Source organism: Canis lupus, chromosome 10, assembly GCF_003254725.2.
Source record: "Canis lupus dingo isolate Sandy chromosome 10, ASM325472v2, whole genome shotgun sequence".
In the NCBI taxonomy this organism is placed as follows: domain Eukaryota; kingdom Metazoa; phylum Chordata; class Mammalia; order Carnivora; family Canidae; genus Canis; species Canis lupus.
Window position 1 is genome coordinate 24,623,003 of NC_064252.1, and position 20,101 is coordinate 24,643,103.

At 53.2% G+C, this 20,101-nt stretch overlaps 1 protein-coding gene across 2 annotated transcripts in view; it reads right to left on the reverse strand.

Annotated features, from left to right (window-relative positions):
* The window catches only part of ZC3H7B (zinc finger CCCH-type containing 7B), a 62,484-nt gene that overhangs the window by 22,432 nt on the left and 19,951 nt on the right, over positions 1–20,101 (reverse strand). Inside the window, exons 2-8 of one of the 2 annotated variants that reach the window (XM_025458680.3) lie at positions 15,266–15,324; positions 12,023–12,056; positions 11,700–11,897; positions 10,362–10,520; positions 7,436–7,516; positions 6,578–6,634; positions 94–136 (exon numbers count right to left, since the gene is read on the reverse strand). In XM_025458680.3, the coding sequence (XP_025314465.1) occupies positions 94–136; positions 6,578–6,634; positions 7,436–7,516; positions 10,362–10,520; positions 11,700–11,897; positions 12,023–12,056; positions 15,266–15,318 (625 nt within the window). In that variant the 5' untranslated portion in view covers positions 15,319–15,324. Of the gene's footprint in view, positions 1–93; positions 137–6,577; positions 6,635–7,435; positions 7,517–10,361; positions 10,521–11,699; positions 11,898–12,022; positions 12,057–13,569; positions 13,681–15,265; positions 15,325–20,101 lie in introns of those variants that run through there. The other variant, XM_049115801.1, reaches the window with a different exon arrangement.

The following is a 20,101-nucleotide window of genomic DNA, read 5'->3' on the forward strand; positions in this document are numbered from 1 at the left end:
AGCCCTCAGGTTCCGGCTGTGAGGGGTGACCACCCCGCCTCCCCTTCCCCAGGGACCCATCTCTACCCTGGGCCCTCAAATCAGGGACACTACCTGTTTCGATGTCATCTATGGACCCCAATCCATTGGAAGTTCCCTGTGGAGAGGAAGGACACAGGGGGTTGGGCAGATGTGGTCTAGGAAGGCTGTGATGCCTGCCCCACCTCCACCCCAGGGACCATTGCTGGAATTAAGCACAGGGCTAGACAGGCAGGGGCCAGGGGGTAGGGGAGAGGGGCCGGACAAGCCTCACATCTGCCCCTTTCTAGAGGGGCACCCCCGGGGATAAGAGATCTAACCTCTGAGCCTCAGTTTCCTTACCCATCACAGGATAGGGTCCACACCCTGGGGAGGGTGGCGGGGGTTTTACCTGGCACTCCTACTCTGTGCCCTGCATGGATAGTTTGCAGCTCAAAGACAAAAGCGCCATGCCAGTGTCCCCTCCCCTGTCACAGCCCCAGGCTGAATGAGCCCAGGCGGAGTCCCACCGCCACCCGTGGACCTGCTGTTGGAGGGGCAGCTGGGCCTGGGCTTGCTCCGTGGCCTTCTAGGACAGTTTTAAATCATTTTGATGTTTGCATAGACCTTAGGAAGGTCTATGCCTGTGCCTGTCAGGAGTTGGCCTGGATGGACTGGGTGTTTGTCCACTAGCCTCCACATTCTGGCCTCCCCCATGTCCCATGTGCTCCGCTGGCTGCGGCCTGAGTAATTCCTCAATCCTGGCACATCCTCCCCTTCTCGGAGTCCTACATGGTCCAGCTGAAGTCCTCCTTCCCTGGCAGGGCCCTGAGTGACCCCATTTCCCTTGCACACCCGCCGACAGCTGCAGGAGGACCAGGGCCTCACTCCTTAGCCATCCTATCACGTGGATCCACGGTGGCACTAACAGCAACCAGATGTACCCAGCGCCCTGCCTCATGCCAGCCGGGCCAGCACTTCATGGCCAATCGAGTTCAGCCCTTGATCCAGATGCCCTACCAGGTGCTGTCCCTTCACCCACAGGGATGTTGGTCCAGGGAAGCTGCCACTCCTGGGCCAGAGAGTGGCTGTCTGACTGGGGACTTGGGAGTCTGCCCCGACCCCAGCCCCAGGCCTCTGCGCTGCTTCCCCTCCCCTGCACAGAACACCCTCTCATGCCCTGGCACCTGGCCCCTGCATGGCAAAGATGGGCAGGTCAGTGTTCTAGGGGGTGTCTGCACAAACCAGGGCTGCCATGCTGGGTCAGGGCTGCTGCTCTCACAGATAAGCATATGAAACATGAAAGGTGGGAAAAGAGGTGCCAGATGAGCATCTCTAGGGATGGCTGTGCATCTCCCTGCCCAGTGCTGTCCACGGCCCCCAGGCACCCTGCCCATCACCCAGCTCCAGCCCATCTTGTTTGGCTCCTCTCTCCCTGCTGTTTCCTGCTTCATGACACTCACACAGCAACCAGGTTTCCGGAGCACCTCCTCTCTGAGAGGCCTTGTGCCGGTGGCTTTCATATGCAACTCACTGTCACCCTACAGCCACCACAAAGTGGCAGGCACTAGCAGCTCCCTGAGAGGTGGAGTGGTGCTTCAGATAAGGGTGACTCAAGACCTGAACCTAATTGCATGCCTGGCTACAAAGCCCAGCTTCTTCCAAACTCCCATGGGGAGAATTAGTGTTGTGGTCTCAGAGGGTACGAGTCTCCCTCTCCTGCCCCGAGGCCCGTGCTCAAGCAGGTCCTCTGGCTCTGAGCTCTGCTCCCTCCTCTCCACCTGCCTGAATCCTGCCACTCAGGTTCTGGGAAGTCCTCTCCACCAAGGCCGCCTCAGGTTCTATGTGTTCCTAGAAGTCACAGCTTTCCTTGTGTTGTGCCCCTCCCACTGGCGAGACGCAGCCCCAGCACAGGCACCCTGCATGCCCGACTCATCCCCAGGTCCCATGAAGCTCCCTGTGGGTGCTGCTCATGAGTCTCCACTACGAGGCACACGTGTGGGGTGCCTGACTGGCTGAAGGACCAGTACTCCCCTGCTGGAGAGCCCTGTAGGGATGCCTATGGCCAGGCTCACGCACAATGTCTGTGTAAAAGCTCCAGGGCAGGGGATCTGGTTGGCACACTCCCCATACTCCATTCCGTGTATCCTTAGACCACTGTGGATGTGTAAGTGTGGGACCACTGTGGATGTGTAAGTGTGGGCTATGGATGTGTGTGTGTGTGGTATGTGGATACGGAAGTGTGTAGATGCGTGTGTGCAGCACCATGCTGGCCAGTGAAGCAGGATCTGACCTGTTCTCCACTGTAGAGTCCCCTCTGCTTGGGCTCCTCCCAGATCCCCATCCCCATGACAAGCCCTGGCCCCTATGGATGCGGTGGGGGCCCCAGCGTGGCTGTAGGGATGGGTGAACAGTTTGGCAGCGGCTTGGGTGCCCACTGCCATGGGTGCCACCATCTGTGGTCCCCAGGCTGCAGACTCCATGGACACTGAGGGTTGGTCCTTGTGGAGCTGGGCACCCAGCCACATTTGCCATGGTCCTGCCTGCTGTGATGAGCAGCAGATTCGCTGTGCCCTCACTCACCGGCCTGAGAGGAGCCTGGAGACTCCCCCAGCCCTGACACCAAGGAAAGATGTGTGCCTTGGGCTGGAACAGGATGGGGAGGGGCCCCTAACCTGCCTCGGGTGCCAGGCTACTGGCTTCCCATGCCTGCCTTCATGTCATCCACACAAGCACCCCGGGAACTGAGCACCATCATCTCTGTCTTTCAGAGGGGAACCCAAAGCTGGGAGACATGCCATCAGTGAGCGGAGACCTGACCCATCTGACTCCAAAGTGGTGCCATGTGGACGTATGGAACAGAGGAACCCACAGTCCTGCTCTCACATGAGCTTGTTGCGGAGCCCGGGAGATATGCATACATGCACGTTGTCTGGTGCGTGAAGATGGACAGGGACATGGGAACTAGACTGCTGGGGAGCCTAATGCCAGACAAGAGTAACTGGAGTTGATTACTTTCAAACAGTCACTTAAATTAACAATCACTGAGGGTCTCTATGCTGAGGAGAGACCAGAGGCCTGGCTGTCAGAGTTCACCTTGGGGGACAGGAAGGGGAGGCCAGCCTGACCTGGAAGAGTGGGATGTGGATTTAATCAGGGCAGTCACTGTGGGAGGGGAAGGAAGGAGCAAGGACACCCCATCAAGTATCCAGCCAGGGTCACCCCACCCTAGCTCTATAAGGTGCAATCAAGCCACTATCAGCAGAAAATGGAAGGGAGTCCCAGTTTCTTCAGGTCCAGGAATGATATCCAAGAACTCTGAATAAGATGTGCTTGAATAACTCCCTGCCTCCCTATCACCTCCAGCAAGAGGAAAGAGGAGCCCTACACCCTGGCCTCTAGCTGTCCCCTCTAGCTACCCTGGCGTCCTGGCTGTTCTCTCCACACACTGGACACTCTCCTGCCTCAGGGCCTTCGCAATGGCCATTCTCTCTGCCAGGTCCCCCCAGACCTCCTCAAGGCACATCCCTCATCTTCAGGTCTTTGCTCCAGTGTCTCTTTCTCATTGAGGCCTTCCCTGTTCACTGTTTAAAACTGCAACCAATTGCCCCAGCATTCCCCAGCCCTCATCTCCACATCACTGATGACTTTTTCTTTGTCTCCTCCAGTTACAATGCAAGCTCTATAAGGGTGGGGCTCCTTGGCTATTTTCCCCTCTGCTGTATATCCAGTACCTCAATCAACTCCATCCTGAGCACATAGAAGCCCTCAATAAGCCCCTTCTGAATTAATGAACAGAATCAATACTCTTCCCTTTCAATGCCTTCTCAACACTCCTTTGATGAAGACTCAGCTCCTCACCAGGTGCAAGATGCTCTGGCTTCTATCTATTATTCCAGCCCCACTGCAGCCCTGCCTCCCCTCCACTTGGTCCCACCCATACTCTGAGTTCCTCCTAGCCTCAGGGCCTTTGCACATACCATCCCCTGTCTGAAATGCAGTTTTACCAGCACACCATGCCCCTGCTTACTCCTCAACCTTCAGGTCTCATTTGAAAGGTCACTGATGCCCAATCTAAATCAAACCTCCCTGTTTCAATGGCCTGTGGCTCCCCACACTTTGCCTTTACAGCTCTCGTGATGGTTTGTAACCAGAAATTATCAGGCTAGTATCCATTCACCCTGGACTATGAGCTCTTGGAGGGCAGGAACTATGAATGCTTTTTTTATTTATTTTTATTTTTTTTTTAATTTTTATTTTAGTAGATAGTCACAGAGAGAGAGAGAGAGAGAGAGAGAGGCAGAGACACAGGCAGAGGGGCTCCATGCACTGGGAGCCCGATGTGGGACTCGATCCCAGGTCTCCAGAATCACGCCCTGGGCCAAGGGCAGGTGCCAAACCACTGCGCCACCCAGGGATCCCATGAATGTTTTGTTTACCACGTACCTAGCCCCAGGCTCAGTGAATTCAGACAAGTCATCTAACTTCTTGGGCCTTGGTTTCTCCTTTGTAATAGGAGTAAGGAGTCCCTCCCTTAAGGCATTGTGAAATTATTTACAATTCTCCGGTCTTTCGTCCACTGCTATGGTCTAAATATCTGTCAAATGTTCAATGTATGTCAAATTCATATGTTGAAATCCTATCCCCTAAGGTGACAGTATTAGGAGGTGTGGCCTTAGGGAGGTAATGAGGTTGTGAGAATGAAACCCTCATGAATGGGATTCACAGACACCAGAGAGCTCCCCTGACCCTTTTGCCTTGTGAGGTCATAGCTAGAAGATGCCATCTGTGAACCAGGAAGCAGGTCCTCACCAGATACCAAATTTGCCGACACCCTGACCTTGGACTTCCTATCTCCAGAACTGTGAGAAATGAATTTCTGTCATTTATAGGCATTTATAAGTCATTTATATACTCAGTCCATGGCATTTTGTTATAGAAAAATGTTATACAGGCTTCCTGTATGGAGCCTGCTTCTCCCTCTGCCTGTGTCTCTGCCTCTCTCTCTCTGTTTCTCTCATGAATAAATAAATAAAATCTTAAAACAAACAAACAAACAAACAAAAAAACTGGGCAGCCCGGGTGGCACAGTGGTTTAATGCTGCCTTCAGCCCAGGGCGTGATCCTGAGTCCCAAGTCAGGCTTCCTGCATAGAGCCTGCTTTTCCCTCTGCCTTTGTCTCTGTCTCTCTCTCTGTTTCTCTCATGAATAAATAAATAAAATCTTAAAGAAAAGAAAAGAAAAATGTTATATACATATATATGTGTGTTTGTGTGTGTGTGTGTGTGTATGGTTTTTTTTTTTTTTATTTTTTTTTTATGAGCATCCAGTATGTGCCAGGCCACAAAATTTCTGGTTATAATCCATGAGGAATGTTCTACAGGCAGATCCACATCTGCTTCCCTTGGCACCCGGAAGTCCCCAAGGGCAAGGATGCACCTGCCTAGCTCAGCTATGCCCCAGTGCCCAGTCCAGGGGTTCCCTGGGAGTTTGCTGAGTGAACGGATGAAAGCCTTATAACACTCAGAAGGCAATCAGGCCTGCTGCCGTCTCTGTGTGATGCTGGCACAGTCCGCTCCTCACTCTGTGCCTCTGTCTCCCCTTATGTACAACAAGGAGGCAGGACTCCAGCCTCCACCAGCCTGTCCTTTGTCTTCCTCAAAGCCTCAAAGTCCAGCTGAGCATGTGTGGTGAGCAGTGGGAGAGTCCAACGTGTGTACTGGGCCCCTGTCAGCACCCCCAGGATGAGCCAGGGTTGTACAAGGGTCTTGGCCCTGGGAGTGAGGACATCTAAAACCTAGGATGATGCTGTGATATCAGCAGCCACCTCTTATAGCTCCCTCGGGTGCCACACTTCTCAGGGCATGCTCCCTTGTTCTGGCCTAGGGACAGAACACCCTCATTTCACAGATTCAAAATCTGAGGCTCAGAGATGAAGGTTCTGCCAAGAACAGCCCGCACGCAGCAGGTTGGGCTCTTCTCTGTGGGAGTCCCAGGTGTGAGCTCTGCGCCCCCCACTTTCACGCGTCTCCCCAGCCGTCACTCGGGCAGGGGTACCCAGGAGGCTTCAGTGGGGGTGGAGGGTGTGCTTTAGCTGGGACTTGAAAATAAAAAGGCAGAGAAAGTAGGGTAAGCAGGAGGGAAGAAGTCAGAGACCTGGAAGCCTAGATGCGAAAGACTGTTGGGGAGCAAAGCAACAGCAGCAGGAAGGGTTGGGGAGGGGAGCAGAAAGGTAATTGGGACCAGGCCACCCAGGCTTCCCGCCAACAGCAGCCACAGCCTGTCCCCACACTTTGCCCTGTGGTCACAGGAGGCTTCTCCTACGAGGTGGAGGAGCTGTGCGTCCCCAGAGCTGTCCCTGAGTCTGGCCCGGACCCAGGTTGTCAGTCATGCCCTCTTCCTAGGGCAGGTGCCTGGCTCCCAGCGGTGGGGACTGGGACAGATGGAGCCCAACCCTTTGGTCTGATGGCCCCGGACCTACCGCTCGGGTCTGTATACCCCACAGAGGGAGTCCAAAGCTCTCGTGATAGGCTGGTACTGGAGGCAGGGAGGGAGGCTTGGGGTCCAGGCCCCCACCTACCTGGTCTGCCATGCCAGCCGCAGTGCCATTACTGAGCAGAGAAAACGTTTCCAATTCCTGCAGAGATCAGAGAAGTGGGAAGAGATGAACATTCCAGAAACACACTTAGTGTCCCATTAGCCAGGGCAGCAGAAGGGGCCCCAACACAGGCAGCTGGGGTCTGTAGTACCCTAAGGTCCTCTGCCCCTAGGCCTGCCGGAAGTTACCTGCCCTGTCTCTGGGTCAGATTCAGGCATTTTCTGGGACCCAGGCAGAGGACTTCCACACACATGTTCCTACTGTGTGCCAGGTGCCACATCAAACATTCTTTCATTGCGATCCTCCCAGGAACCCCCCTGAAGTGGACATACTTATTCCAATGTTCCAGATGTAGAAACCACAGGGGAGAGAGAGCTAAGCTGCTCAAGGTCACAGCCGACTCTAGAGCCATACCCTCTCCTACATGCGGCTTCCTGGCATACGGTAGGTGCCAAATGAATAAATGTGGATCTGAAAGAGCCACCCAGATACCAAGGTCTCAAATAAGCCCCATACAGAGGTTATTTGAGAACATAAGGTCAAAGGACACCAGTGTCAACTCAGGCCACTTCTGGGGGCATTTAAGTTGGCCAGGGCGTGGGGAGCAGGTTTTTAGCAGCTGGCATCTAAGGTAAACTGGAAGCTTTGGCCATTCTTTGCTTTCCCAAAAGGTTCTCAAAGTCAGTCCAAGACTTTCAGGCAACAGGGGGGAAGATCATTTCCCTCTGTCCTGACCTGGCCCCGGCCACCCTCACCCGCTTCTGTCCGAAGGTGCCTGGTCCCCCCTCAGACCTCCCCATCTGCACCCCCGCCCACCCTCAGTGCCCAGAGCCCACCTACCTGGGGCCTCTTATATGCTTTCCGAACTCGAAGCCCAAGCTTCTGAGCCAGCTCCTGACCAAGCTGAGTTACGCTTTCATCCTGCAACAGCAAGACGCAGGGTAGAGTGGGTCAGTCTGCCCTAGCTCACAGAGCTATGCTCCGGAGACCTTGAGCAGCACTTCAAAGGAGTGGGGGGGGGAGTGGACATCCACGGTTACTCCCGCATTATCGACAAGGGAGTGAGGCCCCAGGAGGGGTCACTGGCTGCCCAGGTCACACAGCTCATTTGTGGTCAGGCTGAACCAGAATTCATGCTTCCCTCTTTCCTTTTACTGTGGGAAGGGGAAAGGAATAATTTTTATTTTGGATTCTTAGATTATCTTTTTTATTTCTAAAATTCAGCAAGTAGTAGTGTCACTGTAGAGGGCTGAAATGTTGCAGAGAGAGCAACTGCTCCCCTGCATTACCACCATCCTCACCCTAGGCTCCTCCCCAGAGGGAACATGCCTTGTGGTCTGAACTATTTCCCTATGGACCTTTTCTAGGAATTTACATATGTGCCTACGGACCTCTAAAGGATGCTTGGTTTTGCTTTGTGAGGATTTTCTCCTTTTTTTTTTAAATTTTTTTTTACATAAGTGAGATCATATTATGACTATTGTTCTACAACTTGCTTCTTTCACCACACAATGTCTTGGAACTCTTTGCAAGGGAGGACATGTGGGTGGTGCCCAGGCTCATAGGAGCGAGAATGTGGGAGGTTTGCAACGTGGCTGGCCCACAGTTAGCGCTCAGTAAGAGCACCCAGCATTCCTTCCTCCCTCCAAAGGTGTATTACTGTATGCGCATTATGTGCGAGGCAAGGGCTAGGAGCCAGGGACACCACCGTCACAGGAAGACAGGGTCTGGGCCTCATGGAGGCTCCTATCTAGCTGTGAACACCAACCAGTAAACAAAGAAGTAGGACCATGGTCCAGGTAGCAAAGGGGCCACAGGGATGTTATAACATCCCACGTATTTGTCTATCTCCCTACCTGATGAGCTCCTACAGCCCAGGGCCAGAGTCTTAGTCATCACTGGTCCCCAGTACCCAGCACAGAGCAGGGCTCAACCAGTATCTGCCAACAAAGACCGGAAAGCTGGGGAATCCCCCACCTCGTAGTCAGAAGTTCTCATCTGGGCACTTTCCTTAGTCAAGTTAGCAGCCTCTCTGGGCCTCAGCATCCTCACCCATACAGTGGGGTAAATGCGACCCTGCCTGCCCATGAATGGTAAACATGAGACTTGGATGTGGACCTGTATATCTAGAAAATACTAGACACTAGAAAATTCTGTATATCTCAGGGACTACTGTCATAAGAAAGAGATATACTGGGGATCCCTGGGTGGCTCAGCAGTTTAGTGCCTGCCTTCAGCCCAGGCCGTGATACTGGAGATCCGGGATCGAGTCCCCTATCAGGCTCCCTGCATGGAGCCTGCTTTTCCCTCTGCCTGTGTCTCTGCCTCTCTCTCTCTCTCTGTGTGTCTCTCATGAATAAATAAATAAAATCTTAAAAAAAAAAAAAGAAAGAAAGATATACTGTCTGTATATCTCAATTATGAACTAAATTGAATTGGAGAAGCACAAATAATAAACAAAAAGTATAGTAACAGTTAATGTTTTCTGAACTTACTATGCCTGGCTATTGTGCCAACTGCCTTGAGGTATGATTTTTTGGATTCCATCCTCATAGCCCAGTGATGCATGGCATATTATCACCCCCATTTGACAGGGGTGCAAATGAAGGCTCACAGAGACTAACCTGTGTGTGTTCAAGGTCACACAGCTAGTAAATGGCTGACCCAAGATTGGAATCCAAACCCAGCTCTCTGACACCCATGTCCTTGACCACTGTGCACCCAGCTTCTCCTCTCTTCTGACCACCCAGATCCTTCCTGCTTCTTCTGGCCCCACTCAAGTCTACTTTCCTCCCATGAGGGAGCCCTCCAAGATCCTGATCACTTTGGGGCAGAATTGAGCCTTTTCTGAGCCCTTTCATACTCATTATTTCAGAGATAAAGTAGGAGGAGCATTTTATAGACATGGAGTTGATATGCAGACAGGGGAAGTGTTTTGTCCAAAGTCATATTGGGAGTCACAGTAGAGCCAGGCCTAGACTGGGGGGACTGTTTTCACATCTCCTAGCAGACTGTGGGTCCCTGAAGGGCACAGATCTGGGAAATTTGTGGGTGCTTAGTAAATACTTGTTAAATGGATGAATAAACGGGGAGGGGGCAGGTGTCCCACTGTGTGTGTGTCAGGGCAAGCAAGGCTCACTACAGGTCAATTCTCCATCTCTCCCCCACCTAATAAATGCCTGGACATCAGGATCCCAGCACATGTGGCACCCCTACTGGTCCTCACTGCCACCCTGTACCCGTACAGTACAGAGGCTAAGAGTGCCAACCCTAGAATCGGACTGCCTGGGTTCAAGGGTGAGCTCCAGCTGTGATCTCGGGTAAGTTCCTATCTCTTGTCGGTGCCTGTCTCCTCATCTTTATTTTTTTTTTCTCCTCATCTTTAAAATGGGGATAATAAGAGTATCTACCTCAAAGGGGTGATGCAAGGATTAGGTGAGTTAACACACGGTGTATTTTTAGCAGTGCCTGAACACAACCAGAGCTCAGGGTCCCTATCGTACATGTGAGTGAGAGCCCCAGAGGAGAAAGCAGGCTCAGAAGAGCCGAGGGGCACCCGGGTGGCTCCGTGGTTGAGAGTCCACCTTCAGCTCAGGGTGTGATCCTGGGGTCCCGGGATCGAGTCCCACATGGGGCTCCCTGCATGGAGCCTGCTTCTTCCTCTGCCTGTGTCTCTACCTCTCTCTGTGTGTCTCTCATGAAAAAAAAAAAATCTAGAAAAAAAAGGAAGAGCCAAGAGCCCAGACCCTTGCCGCGGGGCACTCACGTGGGGCCGGGCAAGGGAGCACCGGCTGCTGCACTCGTAGGCCTCCTTGTGCCGCCCCAGCTCACTGAGGGCACGCGCCTTGCGGAACAGCGCTCGAATGTTCTCGCCGTCCAGGCCTAGCGCTTTCTCGCTGTCCTCCAGCGCCTTCTCATACAGGCCCTGCAGAGAGGGGTGGGCGGCTCAGCGGTGGGCGCCTATTCCCTCCCTCCAGCCGGGGTCTCCTGCCCCCTTCCCTGTAGAGACGGAGGATGCTGGAGGACCAGGGTTGGGGTGGGGGGCCCCAGAGCCCCAGAAACAGCTCTGGCATTCACTCTTTGGTCGAGGGCAACCAACACACCCTGGCAGGCTCCTGGAGTAGAGGGGCCTTCAAATTCTAACAATGACGAGTGTGGTGTTTCAGACTCATCTACTCTATCTGCCTTGGGCTCAGAGCACCATGGACCAAGAGTAATAAAGGCACCTCTGAGAAGAAGGGGAATCATGAAGGCAGCTCAGGGGACGGAAGACGGTATGAATAGGCATCTGGTAGACACATGCTTTTCCAGAACAGTCCACTCTGGATTGCAGAGGGGTTACTAGGTCCTCTGCAGAGCTCACAGCAGAATTTCCCAGAGGATGTGGTCAGTAAGCAAGCAGGACAGGGATGAGGTGGAGGCCCAAGCTTTAAGGGGGCAGGGGGAGGGACACCTGGGTGGCTCAGCGGTTTGGTGCCTGCCTTTGGGTGTAATCCTGGAGACCTGGGATTGAGTCCTACCTCAGGCTGCCTGCATGGAGCCTGCTTCTCCCTCTGCCTATGTCTTTGCCTCTCTCTCTGTATCTCTCATGAGTAAATAAATAAAATCTTTAAAAAAGGCAGGGAGGCTGGGGGAGACAGGAAGGGAGGGAGCCCAGGAGAGAGGAAAGGGAAGGCCAGGGATTTGCAGAAAGAGGCAGCAGTGATGAGGGGAGTGGTTCTCAGCCCTGACTGTCCAGACTCCTGCCACTGCCCCAGGCCACCCTGACAGTCTAACTTAATTCACCTGGGGTGAGGCTGAGGCTCATGACAAACCATTTTCGGTTTGTCACAGATCAGTACTTTAAAGGCTCTCCAGGGGAGTCTGTGGTGAAGCTGGGGTTGAGAGCTGTGGCAGTGGATGGTGAGACTCGCACAGGAAGAGGAGGAGGTGGAGGAGGAGGAGGAGGAGGAGGAGGAGGAGGAAGAGGAGGAAGAGGAGGAGAAGCCGGCCCTGCAGAGGCTCAAGGAGTGCCCACCTGGCTGAGCCTGCTCAGCAGGGCATCTGGGGGATGTGCTGATCAGAGTGAGGAGAGTTGGAGGGGAAGGGCAGGCGACAGGCTCACCATGGTGAAGTAGCAGGCGGCCCGGTTGACATGCAGCTTGCACAGCAGCTCCTGGGGTAGAGCCACCTGATCGGAGGCGGCGTAGTCGGCCACGTTCAGCCCCTCCATGTACTGCACCAGGGCCTGCTTATAGTCCTTCTCCCGAAACAGGTCATTGCCCTCAGCAAACAGGTTCTGTACCAGCTTGAGCAGAAAGGCCTGCCAGGGGGCAGGGGGCAGAGGGGGCTCAGGGGTCTCCATGCAGCCCAAGGCTTAGACACCTCGCCCCCTCTCCTGGACATCCCTGCCCTTCACCTTCCCCCAGCCCAGCAGCTGACACTCACCTCATATTCTTCTTGCTTTAGGGGTAGTGTCGACCTAGCAGGAAAAGGAGAGGGACACAAAGTCTGGGTGAGCCCTGGCATCTCAGACTCATGGAAGCCCCAGTAGCCTGAGCCAAAGGCCACAGATCATGCCAGGAGCGGACTCCTCTAGCTCGGATCTCAGATGTCACCTCACAGATTAGAAAGGGGACGGCAGTTTTTTCTCCCTAAACCAACACCATGTTCATCTTCCATTTCTGATGGAAGGGGGTTGGAGGAAGGCCTTGTGTTTGCCCCAGAGCCATGGCCAGGCTTTTCCGGTTCAGATGCTGAGACAGAACAGGCCAGCTCCAGCTCCAGCCAGCTGTCCTCATCCTAAGAAATCAGTTCTCTGAGAATGACCACACCTCGATGGACCAAAACCTGCAAATGCAGGCTCCAGGTAGCACAAGAGTCAATCTCAGGTCTCCCATCCCTTCCTGCAGAACATGCATGCCCCCAGCCAATGCCAGGTAACTCTCAGAGCCTGACCCTTCATGCCAGCCCCAACAAAGCAGATGGGGCTGTGGGCATCCTCTCCTCCACTTGGGGCCAATGAAATCCAGCTCAGTGCAGAAGAAAATGACAGCCCAGGAGAATGGAGGCACATCTGTCACGCTAAATGGCTAAGCCCGAAGGGTAGTCTCCCAGTCCTTCATGGCACAGAGGGGAAAACACACGCTCCGACAGGGCAGTGACTTGCTCAAGATCACACAGTAGGTCAGTGTTAGAGCCAGGGCCAGGTGCAAGGCTGGGACTCCTTCTGTTGCCCGGAGCTGCTGTCAACACCTGGGCAAGAAAGACCAGACTGAACCAGTGAGTGAGAAATGGTGAGAGGAGATGCCGAGGTCCCCTGTGTGTGTGGGAGGAGGTGTCCCTGATTGTGACAGTTGGGCTCCCATCTTGATCTCTCACTTGACTCTCCACTGTCAGGACCGGGGCCCATCACTGCTCCCTCTACCACCTAGTCAGGCCCCATTGCTACCTTCCTACCTGGCCTTCCACCTCCAGCACCAGCTCCCTATTTACCTCAAGGTCACTTCATCCTGATGTTTAAGGCTCCACACAAGCCAGCACCACCCCACCTGTGCAAACTGCTTTATGGCCCTGTTATAGTGCTTGGTGCCCAGAGGTGCCTAATAAATGCTTAGCACACAAAGTCTATATATGTGAAAGGACAGTTAATCATAAAAGAAGCATGTCCTACTGTGTTATCTTGTAAAGCCATCCCTTAGGAGACAAACATATGGGTTCCCAGGAGGCTGTCCTATTGCTAAACCTTCTGGGAACTCCCCTCTGGAGACGGAAAGGAGAACACCGAGCTACCATTTACCCCAAGCACAATGACTCCATGAGGGAAGGGGCCTATCTCATCTCGCAGGTGTGGAGAGCACCCAGGAAGTGGGGGAACCAGGATGCAGGACTCAAAGGTCCAGCTCCACAGAAATCAGTGACTTGAAGACACAATTCTGTTGAAAGACAGTATTTGGGGCACCTGAATGGTTCAGTGCTTGAACATCTGCCTTTACCTCAGGTCATGATCCTGGGGTCCTGGGATCGAGTCCCACATCCGGCTCCCTCTAGGAAGCCTGCTTCTCCCTCTGCCTATGTCTCTGCCTCTCTGTATCTCTCATGAATAAGCAAATAAAATCTTAAAAAAAAAAAAAAAAGGAAGAAAGAAAGACCATATTTGCAAGGTTCACTCTGTTAATCAGATTGTCCCCTGCATAAAATTTGAGCAGTACCCTCAAATGGAAGGAAACCCGCCCAGAGAGGAGAGAATAGTGGGCCACAGCTCTCCCAGTGGCCTAAGCAAGACAGAGTGACCATGATGCAAGCGGAGGGAAGGATAGTGTGTGACTGTCGACACAAGCTCCATCAGAGCATCGTAGATACCGTGTGTGTGACAAAGGGCCCAGGCTGTGGAGAAGAGGCAGGTTGTGTTTTACAGGTCTCTGTGAGAAAACAAAATTGGGGAGCTTATCTGAGGGTAGAGAGATGTAAATCCTGGTTGTGTGGGGATTCCCATTTAAGAAAAAAAAATACACAAAATTAGAAACAAAGAATTGCCCGAGGAACCTTCCATGGCTTCGGAAAGGACCCACTCAAGTGAGGGACCCTGCAGCTAACTCATTAGTGTCATGATAAATGTGCCTCTGGGATCTATTTAAGAGAAATAAAAGAAAAAAGTTAGTAAAAATACTTTGTGTGTGAAGGGGAAAAATGGGATAAAACCCTCCAAACATGGCATGTGGAGACTGGAGGGGGGAGCTCAAATAATGGAAAGAAATGTGGGTTACAGGCCAGCCAGACCTGGGTTAGAATCCTATTATTTTAGGGGCAGCTGGGTGGCTCAGTGGTTGATCATCTGCCTTTGGCTCAGGTTGTGGTCCTGGGATCGAGACCTACATCAGGATCCCCACCGGGAGCCTGCTTCTCCCTCTGCCTGTGTCTCTGCCTCTCTCTGTGTGTCTCTCATGAATAAATAAAATCTCTGTGTGTCTCATGAATAAATAAAGTAAAAATCCTTCAAATAAATAAATATCTAAAAAAAAAAATCCTATTACTTTAAAGCCGTGTGACCAGAGGGGATCCCTGGGTGGCTCAGCGGTTTGGCACCTGCCTTTGGCCCAGGGCGTGATACTGGAGTCCTGGGATCGAGTCCCGCATCGGGCTCCTGGCATGGAGCCTGCTTCTCCCTCTGCCTGTGTCTCTGCCTCTCTCTCTCTCTCTGTCTCTCTCTCATGAATAAATAAATAAATCTTTAAAAAATAAAAAATAAAGCTGTGTGACCATAAACAAGTTTTTTAACCTCTCTGAGCCTCAGCAAAATGGAACTAAGACCACCTACCTCCCTGGGCTGTTGTGAGGATTAATGGATGTGAAGAGCCCAGCACAGAGCCTGGGATGTACACAGGTAAGCAGGAGAATTAACAGGATGTGTGCCTCCGTATGTGTAGGGTGAGGGTAAAATGGTACACTGAGCAGGACAGAAGGGTGGCCAGGGTCAGGGAATGTGTGTGCCTGGTTGGAGGGGGGTCACCGATCTACCCCCTGGTCCCTCCAGCCCCTTCCTAGCATGTCCCACCTCCTCGCTCCCCAGCACACAAGGCAGCCTGGGCAGCAGAGGCTTAGCAGGAAGAAAAGGGGGAGCTGGGGAGGCCTGTGCGGGCCTTGGGCAGTGTCGTCAGAGGCCCCAGCCTGCCCAGCCTGCCCCACACTCACTGAATGAACTGCAGCCCCTTCTCGATGTCCGCCTTCCGTCTCTGTCTCTCCATCAGTCTCTGGGGGGAGAGAGCAGTTTATCAATTAGTCAGCAGGGGCCACTGGCTGGTCACAGTGCCCACCCCATGGCGTAGTCTCTCTCATCCCCACACGCAGCCCGTTTCACAGATGACACTGAGGACAGTGACCGGTCTCATGGCCGACAAAGGCCATCTGAACCCAGCCACGCACCTCCTGCCCTCCTCGCAGTGCTGCTGGACCCTGGTTTTGTGTGGTGGGTTTGGTGGGCAGGGGGCTGCCTGGAGGCCACCTGCCTGTTCTCACACATGGCTTGGGTGGCAGTACCGCGCCAGACACCCCAAGTTCCAAGAGAAAAGCTTGTTTTCCCAGCTAACTCAGTCCAAGGAGAAGAGATACAGAAAATGCAAAATGATGCAGCTGATTATGGCTACAACGTAGCACCACACACTGGGGAGGGCACTTCGGGCACTTCCTATAAGAATCTCTTTGAATCTTGCAACAATGCGACGAGGCAGGTGTCATTCTGTCTCCATTTCACCAAGGAGGAAAGGAGCTCAGGGAGCCCCAGTCATGAGCCGGCAGGCAGGCAGCTGAGGCAGGATTTGAACCCAGGCCACCCTCTTTTACCACCAGCAGCCCCTCCGCACAGTCCACAAACACCCGGAGCCGGCCTGGCCCAGACCAAGCCAAGCAGCATGGTGTGTGCCCCATTTTGCCAAGATGGAGGGAATTCCTCAGGTTCTGGACCAGGAAGACAAGCCCAGCAAGGCTGAGGACTGGCCTGATGTTGCACAGCAAGTGATGGTACTGAACACATGCAGGAGACCTGCTTGAGAGAGGCAGGGAGTGAACACTGTTTAAGGAGATGGGAGGCCGGGCAGCCCCGTGGCGCAGCAGTTTGGTGCCGCCTGCAGCCTGGGGTGTGATCCTGGAGACCCGAGATCGAGTCCCACATCGGGCTCCCTGTGTGGAGCCTGCTTCTCCCTCTGCCTGTGTCTCTGCCTCTCTCTCTGTGTGTCTATGACTGAATAAATAAAATCTTAAAAAAAAAAATAAAAAAAAGGAGATGGGAGGCTCAGACAGAGCAGCTAGGGGCTCAGGTACCTTTAGGGCAAGCCCTCCAGGGCCCAGGAGCTTCTAGACCCATCCAGACAGCCTTCCTGGCTTCCACGGAACCATGTATGGACTGGAAGGCCTGCTGGGGGGCAGCTCATCCCACCCAGTGGCAGCCCAGGAGAGGTATGGGCCTTCCCCTGGGTCAGAACCTGAGCCTGGGGCTCCCACCACCTAGCGGGAAGGGGGCTGGGGCTGCCTGGCCTCAGGCCAGCACTTTCTGTCCAGGCCCCTCATAGGCCCCTTCCACGCTCTACCCCACAGCGTGGCCCTCACTCTCTCTCCCACTGAGAGATTATGGAGAGAGGACTGCAGGCTATGCGAGGAAGGTGGAGCTCCATCAGCAGAGGGCTGGTACACAGACACAAGCGGTGGTACCAAGATATAAAAAGGTGTGAGAAACACCCGGCTACTTTGGGGAGGGAGTAAGCATGTCAGATTAACACCTTGCAAAACTCCCTTCCATCTGCATCAACCACATTCTCACAATCCTGTCTTATAAAAGGGGTAGGAGTCACTAGCCCATTTTACAGATGAGAACAGTGAGGCACAAAGTATGAAGCTTCTATCCCGAGGTCACTCGCCCAGAGCATAGGCAAACAGTCCTGTCAGACCAAACGCCACATCCTTGGCCACACTAAGAGCTATGAGACACCATATGGCCAGGGCCAGCCATCTCCCTTCTCTATGCCTCACTTTCCCTCCTCTGTGTAGCTTGTTACAGCTGACAAGGCCTGCCTGGAAGGGTGGCTGTGAGGCTCTAGAGATAAGAGTGTGGGATCAGGGGGATCCCTGGGTGGCTCAGTGGTGGAGTGCCTGCCTTTGGCCCAGGGCATGATTCTGGAGTCCCAGTATCAAGTCCCACGTCGTGCTCCCTGCATGGAGCCTGCTTCTCTCTCTGCCTGTGTCTCTGCCTCTCTCTCTTTCTCTGTGTCTCTCATGAATAAATAAATAAAATCTTAAAAAAAAAAAAAAAGAGTGTGGGATCAGGGAGCTCAGTTCCTCGAATCTCCTTCTTCCCGTGTGTCCTTCCCAGGGAGGGGCAAAGCCACACGGAATCTTCAGACTCCCAGAACAGTGTTCTTCACACCAGATCCTCATACTGGGCAGGGCCAGGGCCATCGCCATGTGCCCATTACACATCTGCTTGTCCTGCCAGGGACTTGGGTCAGGGCTCTGGACTCACACGGACCTGGGTGTGAACACCAGCATTAACACTTGCTGGGTGACTTTGGGCCTCAGTCTCCTGATGGGGAAAATGGGGCTGATGGCAGCCCCCACCCTGCTGGCTGTCGTGAGAATTCAGGAGACAGCACATGGAGTGCATGTGGAATAGGGCAATAGTCCGGCCACCATGGGAACACATGTCATCCAACGCTGCTCCTCCTTCTGGCAAAAAACTGCAAGTGTTTCCTGGGATGGACACAATATGACCCTGTTCTCCTGCAGGAGGCAGGCGGTGATGGCCTGGGCTGCCTGGACCTTGCCAAGCACACCTTTCGGTTGGTCTCTCTGCCCTCGGCTTCCCTGTTTGGGAAACCAGGGCTCATCACCCTCACACGCACAAGCTACTCTGGGCCTCCAGCCAGAACAGGCTGTAGTGGTGTTCCTGCCTCCTGGCTTTCACTCCACAGCTCCTTCCACCTAGGCAGCCATCCTACAAAGGAAATTCCATCCCTCCTTCGAAGCTTGACTCCTCCACAGTCTCCCCCTCTCCCTTCAATAAGACCATCATATGTTCACTCATTCTATTTCGTGGGAGCCTAGGGAGCCACCGGCCCAGTCCTACCCTACAAGAGAAGCTTCCCTGGTAGGGGAGACAGGGGTGCACTTATCACCATGTAGTATGGTCCAGAATGGTCAGATGACCTGTGAAAGGGAACGGCCCCCAACAGGCCTAGACAACCAGCAGTGCAGGGCCATGACCACCAAGTCCTGTCCCTTTGACCTGGGTCAAAATCCAGCCCCCATCCCTCCTCATCACCTGGGGTGTTTCCTGCCCCCAGACAAGTGGACCAGCCTCCTCACTGCCCCCCACCTCCCTGAGACCATCACTGGGGGAGGGTTCTCGAACCCACAAATCAGACCCTGCCCTCCCCCACCTAGAGCCTCTTAATGACTCTCTTGAATTTCGGCTGATCACGTCTCCCCACATGAGCTCACGCCGTCTGGGAGCAGCTGGCTTATGACCCTCCTGAAGCCCAGCACAGCCTGTAGCTCTCAGAAAAGCACAGTAATCAGAAAGCAGTGTTTTCCAGTCTCCTCTCAGCCCTGCGGTCTGAGCAGACTTAATAGAAACAAGCATTGCCCATATCATCCCAAGAGATTAATTCCTAAGACTGAATCCAAAACCAGGGAAAAAACACTCCCTGCCCCAGGCAGTATGAAGAAGGCTCCTCACACAGCCTGGCGTGAATCCTCCTCTCTGACCACCGATATCCCAAAGCAGCAGCCTGCTGTGTGCATGCACTATGGTGATGGGTTCAAATCCCAGAGCAGGCTCCTCTGCCTCCCTGATTTGCAGTCTCCTGCTTTGTACAGTGGCGATTACAGACAGCACCTACTGACAGGATGAATACAGAGAAGGCACTCATTTTAGGGCCTGGGATATTGCAGACACTTAACAAATAGTGGCTTTCGGATCAGAACTCCTATGTCGGGCATTCAATTCAATATTTCCTATATGCCTATCATATATAGGGGAGAAGGCCAGGGTGCCCACCCCCCACTCAGCTCTTCTAACCTACTTCGAGACATGGAAAGAATATCCCAGCACCTTCACCCCAAACCAGACATCCATGGCAAACAAAGGCTGGGATGAGGCACAACCAAAGTGGAAACATTTGGGAAACAAAGAGGTCCACATTTGAATTAGGCTTTGAAGGGTGAATAGGAGCTGGCTCATTGGGGTCAGGGAGGGAGGGCCTTCTAGAAGTCTGCATTCAAACTGTATTTATGAAATCTCTGTCATCTCCCACATTTTATCTGATCCTGATTGATGACCCTGGGGCTGCGGTGCTCTGGGACCCACATTTGAAAGACGAGGAGAGTGAGGCTCAGGCAGCACATGAGGGCCAAGCCTGGAACTACTGACTGTACATCAGTAAAAATTCTGCTGCTCTTCCTCAAAGGCACAAGACAGTTTGTGCTTGGTGTTCATGAATACTCATGGCCCAGAAAAGGCAGATGTGTTTGCAGGGCCATTTGAGGGAAGATTTCTGTGTAAAACATCATGCTTCTTCTAATTTCCTGTTCTAGGGTCTATGGTCGACCACTCTAGAGTCATTCTCTTTGAGTGTGAAGGCCCTAGGCCAGGGCACCCTGGCAAACAGATTTCATCTCATAAGCAACGCTGCCAGGCTGGTAGAGGCTGGTAGGGCTGCCCCAAGGGGCTGGGCCCTCCCTAGGGGTTTTTATTTTTTTTTTTATTTTTTTATTTTTTTATTTTTTTTTTCCCTAGGGGTTTTTAAAGAAAAAGTGCCACCAGGGATCCCTGGGTCGCTCAGCAGTTTAGTGCCTGCCTTCGGCCCAGGGCGTGATCCTGGAGTCCCGGGATCAAGTCCCATATCAGGCTCCCTGCATGGAGCCGGCTTCTCCCTCTGCCTGTGTCTCTGTCTCTCATGAATAAATAAATAAAATCTTAAAAAAAAAAAAAAGAGTGCCACCATGTGTGAGAGGAGCCATGATGAACAAGGGATGCCC